The sequence below is a fragment of the Medicago sativa genome, chromosome 1 (genome assembly GCF_051527215.1).
Source record: "Medicago sativa cultivar Bolivia chromosome 1, Bolivia_mono, whole genome shotgun sequence".
NCBI classification, from domain to species: Eukaryota; Viridiplantae; Streptophyta; class Magnoliopsida; order Fabales; family Fabaceae; genus Medicago; species Medicago sativa.
In genome coordinates this window covers 4,676,772-4,682,833 of record NC_140749.1, presented here as the reverse complement: position 1 = coordinate 4,682,833, position 6,062 = coordinate 4,676,772, and the positions used below count along the sequence as shown (strand labels likewise).

At 33.9% G+C, this 6,062-nt stretch overlaps 1 protein-coding gene across 1 annotated transcript; it reads right to left on the bottom strand.

The window, feature by feature from the left end:
- Positions 1–835: 835 nt before the first annotated feature.
- Positions 836–3,858, bottom strand: LOC146951917 (calcium uniporter (DUF607)). Its single transcript, XM_085756531.1, has 2 exons — positions 3,146–3,858; positions 836–1,508 (listed from the first exon to the last, which is right to left on the bottom strand). Exons 1-2 carry the CDS (start codon positions 3,710–3,712, stop codon positions 1,002–1,004), a joined length of 1,074 nt encoding a protein of 357 aa, XP_085612657.1. The 5' UTR covers positions 3,713–3,858; the 3' UTR covers positions 836–1,001.
- Positions 3,859–6,062: the final 2,204 nt, after the last annotated feature.

Here is a 6,062-nt window from a genome sequence, read left to right as displayed (position 1 = left end):
AAAACAAGCTAATGAATTACATCCAAGTGACCAAGCATAAGGTGTGCTAGAATGAAAAAGAAAAATGCAATTACCAGCACAGCTACCCAAGAGGCCAAGACATGAATACAGTTCAAAGACACATGCACAGGACTCACCAAGCCTAAAAGTTAACCTCAAAAAATTTAGTCTTCACATGCTCACATGAGAGACCAAACACAAAAAACAAACAGTACAGTCTACAACCTGCAACATTTTGCAGGATTAAATTTTATCAAACACCAGCTCTTAAATGATACTTACCTAGACCCCTAAAATTACCATCTGCTGCTGAAAAGTGCAGATTCTCTTCATTTATGCATCGACATTAATAGGCATCACACATAACCACTTGTTGTTCGACCAAAGAACCTGACCAATGCAGTTTGGTACCACACAACACCACCAGCTCTGGGCGGCCCAAGGGCTAAGCGGCATAAGCAATGGTTTTAGGCCTCAAAATTTTAAGCTAAAAAAATGCCTAATTTTTTTTAAATATAATTATAAACATATAATATGATAAATTAATTATGGATGTTCGTCGAGCTCGGTTGGTCAATATCAAAGTCTCAAATCCTCTTGGTCTTGAGTTAAATAAATTCTTGGACTCATAATTATTTGTTGATTTCCAAACCCTCCAATGTGTAATCATTACTCCCTCCGGTCCTTATTATATGAAACAATTGACTTTTTTGGTTCATAGAATAATTAATGTATCTTGTTATAAATATAGACTAGATACATCACTTACACAATGAACCTAAAAAGTCAACTTTTTCTTATAATAAGGACCGGAGGGAGTAGTTAACAAGAGAAATTATAAAAAAAGATTAATTATTATTAGTTAGTCAAACACCGCTTAAAAATCCAAACACGGGTTCTCTGCATAAGTACATGAACCAATATGTTCAGGAAAAAAGGGTTGCATTTGGCTCATCGATTATCTAAAAATACTAATTAAACATTGATGAAGATATGATTCTTCAACGATGCGATGCTCTTAGAAGTGTCTCTTCAGCATGCTGGATAGGTGGAGAAAATGTTTCAGCTTTTGCATTTGCACCAACACCAACATGATTACTTGGATAACAAGCTTTGCAAAGCTCATTATACCTATTTGCATCAAAGTTGTATGTCTTCATAAGACGCTCTTGTTTAGCCATGAAACGACGATGGAAATAGCCTTGAAATGTTGGCTCAGTTGAAGTCCTTATGAAGAATAAGTATGCAAAAGCAAAGTGCAGGGAAGTAACAAAGAAACATATTGGTTCCATAACATCCCAACTTAGCTCCCAAAATGTGAGTCTCATGAACCCAAGTGTTTGGATTGTTAAAAATCCCAATCCACAGTAAAGTTCAGTTTGAACTTGAGCTTTTGCCTTGCCATCAATCATTGCTTTTTGCTTCTCCATATTCTCTAGCTCCTTCCTTCTTGGGTCATTAGGACTGGCTATTGACTGATACATTATGCTCTCAATTGATTTTGCAACCTGTGGTCCAAAAAAATTATTTAAAAATCAACTTTATAAATTATCAAAAAGAAAGTTATAGAAAAATTAAGTGCATATTTAAAATCACCGTAATTTTTCGCATTAGATGTAAATATTAGTTACCCAAGTTAATTACACTTGCTAGCAATATAAGAAGACCCCTAAAAAAAAACAAAGCAATATAAGAAGAGCATAAAAGATGAATGTAAACATTTTCATGGACCGGTTTGACTATGAAGTATGGCCCCACCAAAATAAAATTTAATAATGATATACACCATAAACCATTGTGTAGTCCTTTGATGGAAAGTAGAGCTGGTCCAAAAAAACAAGTAAAAGAGATGCAGCCAAAAGCCAAGTAAATAACTTTGGTTGGTTGTAGGCAATGCAGAGGGATGAGGTGGGGATAGGTAAGGCATGTGTCACACAAAACACACTTTTGGGTGTATCAAAGACAACACTAAAAATCATACATATAGGAGCAGATAACAAGGGAGGGAGGAAAATCCCTCACTCAGAAAATCCTTCCTCAGAAGAGTACTAGGACTCACTCACGTCAAACTCCTTAAAATATGTGCCACCTCAGTATTCATCACCCCCTCCCTGGAGACAAGGCATCTTATTATGAACCTCATGTCATGTTATATTGTAAATTTGGTTTCATTCTTCGTCACAAATCTTTACAAATTTAGAATTTATTATAAAATTAAACCATTTTAAATCTTTACAAATTTGTCTACGCTTAAAGTATACACTGTATATTTCTCTAGACTAAAAACGACGATGTTGCAAGTTTTAAAGGATGAGTTATAAGATGCGATATGATCAACATGTATGAAATTATCTCCTTCAAAAAAAGAATTATTAAAACTTCTCTAAAAAATCAGTTCTAACTTTAAAAATATTTGTTTTTATGATTTAATTAATAACATGTAAATAATTGATCCATGAAAAAATTATACAAGTTTATATAGTGTGGTACACCACCATTCTTTTATCGGTCATGTTAACCCCGGACACTATTAAAGAAAGCTAAAAGTAGAACTTTTCCAACGAAAACAACAATTTTTTTTACTTTCACAAAATGAAATATTTCACTTTTCATCATTTTTCAATGTAAAATTTCTATATTAATCTACTTAACTAGTATCCACGAGCACTAGTTATCATTCTTTTTTTTTTTTTATTTAGAAACTTTAGATATGAACAAAAATTTGTGGACTTTAAAATGAAAACCAAATTGAAACCAATTTTGCAAACAAGGTAATAATAGGGCCAAGCTTTATTAATAAAATGGTCTTTTGTTTTTTTATAAAATAGTCTATAAAAAAACAAAAAATCGTGAAATATTTCTCCTTTTGCCTTGTCAAAAAAAAAAAAAAAATCTCCTTTTGCATGCATGTTCGAATTATGTCACAAAATCAAAACACATATTTCATCCAAATCCAAAGTATCTATATTTAGATCTAAAATTACGCTAAAAACAAATAAAATCTAAATATGCACAATTATCATGATGTAAAAAAAATTAATATAATTATATTCTAGATGGAAATAAAAAGTAATAAGAAAAGAGAATATATTTATGTAAAAAAACGAATATTCATGGAAGAACAGAGCTGAGAAAATGCACATACCTGTTCTGGCCGGAGAAAAACAACATTCCCCAAAACGATGACGTTTCCAGATTCATCCAATTTCTTTGCAAACTCAACACCTTGTTCATGATTCTCACACGATTCAACACAGATCCGCAAAAACTCACCGTAACTAACTGAATTCTCTGAAACTTCTCTCAGTTTCCTCTTCAACTTCTCCATTTGCGATGCTTTCAGAATCTTCCTAGCATCCTCCACCGTGAACTTCGCCGGCGATGTAGCCTTCTCCGGCGCCGGTGCAAAATTGAGATCAAGGAAACGATCACCGGTGTTAATGCCTTTGAGTTTTTCCCTGAGTTTTTCTCCGACGGGGAGTGAGAGAAACTCCGGGAGGCTCACCGTGCCGGAGTGGTGCACAGCTCGCCGGGGAAGAAAACGGCGGAAATAGTTTCTGTTTTTAGTTTCCGGCGATGAGAGATACTCACGGTGGAAGTTTGCTTTGGAAGCGTTTGGAGGAACTATGGTTTGTTCTAATGGTGTTGACGACGGCGTTAGAGATTTGACGCCGTCGAAAAGACGCTTTGTGAAGAGTTTTCGAAGCGCCATTTATGAATAAAAAAAGAAGAAAAAAAATTAGATGTTATTGCATAGTGTGTAGTAAGAGTGAAGAGATTTTGCAGGCTCTTAAGAAGAGTAGGAGGCAGGTTTCGTTGTTTATATATAGGTCCAATGTTTGAGGAAGATACTATTTCATTTTTAAAATATTTGTTTTGTTTTTTCTAAGCATCTTTCTAAATATTTGATATCAATTTGCGGAGAAATTCTTAGGTGGTCCAGGACCAAGAAATTTTCTTTGGTCACAACCAAAGAGAGAAGAGAGAGAAGAGAGAAGAGAGAGAAAATGAAAAGTATTATTTGTTTATTTGTGAAGAGAGAGAAGACAAAAACTCTATGTGTGACCAAACCAAATTTCTTGGTCCTGGTTCACACAAGAGTTTCTCCAATTTGTGACGTAGTAAAAGACCAATTAGATTCATCAACAAAAAATTTCAGGATTTTTATTTTATAGTCTAGTTGTTAAAAATTTCACATCTTAAAATGAATAAATGCGACATTGTCCTCGTGAGCTTAGCTCAGTTGGTATGGACAATACATAAAATATGCAAGGTCCAGTCTTCGAACCTCGGCCACCGCCAAAAAAGAATAAATGCGACATTTGAGCTTTAAACACTTACACATGTCTTTAATATGTATAGTCAACTAATAGTCAACTAAACTCACGGAGACTTTTAAGACGAAATTCGTATTTATTTTTTTTTGTCAATTAACGTAGTGACTAGAAATTCATATTTAAAGACGAATAAGTAGTATGTTCAGGGTATAAATCTCAACGTCTATATACTATGCAATGTCTCCATCAACTAAATTAAACTCACAAAAAAAATTATTTCAATTTAAAGTATTAAAAATTATTAAATTGAGTTGGGAGAAAATTATTCTAAAAAAAAGGATTCACTCAAAATAAATAAAAATAAAATATTTATTTCGCTGGGAGGAGAAGCAGGTGTCATAAGAATCGTATCTCGACTGCCGCTTTTGCCTTTTGGGCAGCACAAATATATTGTGCCAGCATACAATCAAATAGGCAGTCGCAACTAGAATATTTTTGTGTATATAAATTGGCAATCAACATTTAACAATGATTTTTTTTTTATGGAACAAATGAAAGTTGTATACTATTAAATATAAGAAAATAAAACATATGTCAAAAATTGTATTTATGCATTAATAAAATAAGATATTCCTTTTACATGCATATGTTATATCAAACATTGATCCATTGGTTTATGTTTATGGTTGATGTATATCTTTGATAGAAGTTAATGATCAATATTACTTGCTTTTATATTATGTAAGATGCATGTATAATTCAATTTAAAAATAGTTGGATCTATGTGGTGGGATGGAGGTATCAACATGAGTGGAGTGATTAATTTCTACAATTATGCATGATGAACATATCAAAATAGTCGGATCTATTATTATTTAAAGTTTAATTGTATTATAAGCTCTAAAAGGTAAAAATAAAGTTACACATGTATTCAGTTTAACTACATCAATTATAGTATCATTTGTTATTTATTTATTTTTACGAAAAGAACCCAATTCATTTCATTAATAAGTAAATCTTGAATACATATAGGAATTGTCAATAAAGATATGAAAACTAGTTAAGGAGGTAACCACTCTAGCTAAACAATGAGGGTTTGTGAAGGAAAAAATATAACTTAACTTGGCTACATAAACCGTTAATGTTAGTAAAAGTATAGGTTAGATCATCGGACAGGGGTTTATGATCTAGCATATGTTAAACCTTTTTTTTTTTTTTTGAAATGGCAAAATTTATTAACCAACAAGCCCGTGCAAGACGCACTAATAAGCTCGGGTGGACAAAAAAATACAAAGAAGGGGAAATCGGTTGCCATATAAACGTGGCTCGATCAAAAACCCCTTTAAAAAACCACCCAACAATACAACAATAATGACGCAGGTGTATACGATTGACAGACTGCACGCATACCCTTGCGTCAACACCGATACCGAAGGAGCAGCACTGATAACACACCTAAAAGCTAAACCACCAAAAGGCTACCACAGTAACACACCACAGCACTTGCTAACACAGCCATCCAGCACCGCGCCCAGCAGCAAGGGGACCAGCCAACACAGCAGCGCAACAAAAACACAGGAGCGAAACCTACAGGATGGAAACCGCAGCAGCCAAAAACCAAAGAAAAAGAACAGCTCATTACACCCTAACACACTTCCTAAGGAGACACCAATGAGGGTCCCAACACCACTCAAAATAAAGACAAGCCGGGATATGCAGCCTACTTAGAGTCCACCTCCACGACAACACTTTAACCTCCTCTACAATATCATCCACCGCAAAATT

What these genes read in the sequence shown, in the direction of transcription:
- LOC146951917 (XM_085756531.1), bottom strand. Translation starts at nt 3,712, where the DNA reads ATGGCGCTTCGAAAACTCTTCACAAAGCGTCTTTTCGACGGCGTCAAA. An exon ending in TTTTTCTCCGGCCAGAACAG is followed by an intron (nt 1,509 to 3,145) that starts GTATGTGCATTT and finishes TTTGGACCACAG; the next exon opens with GTTGCAAAATCAATTGAGAG.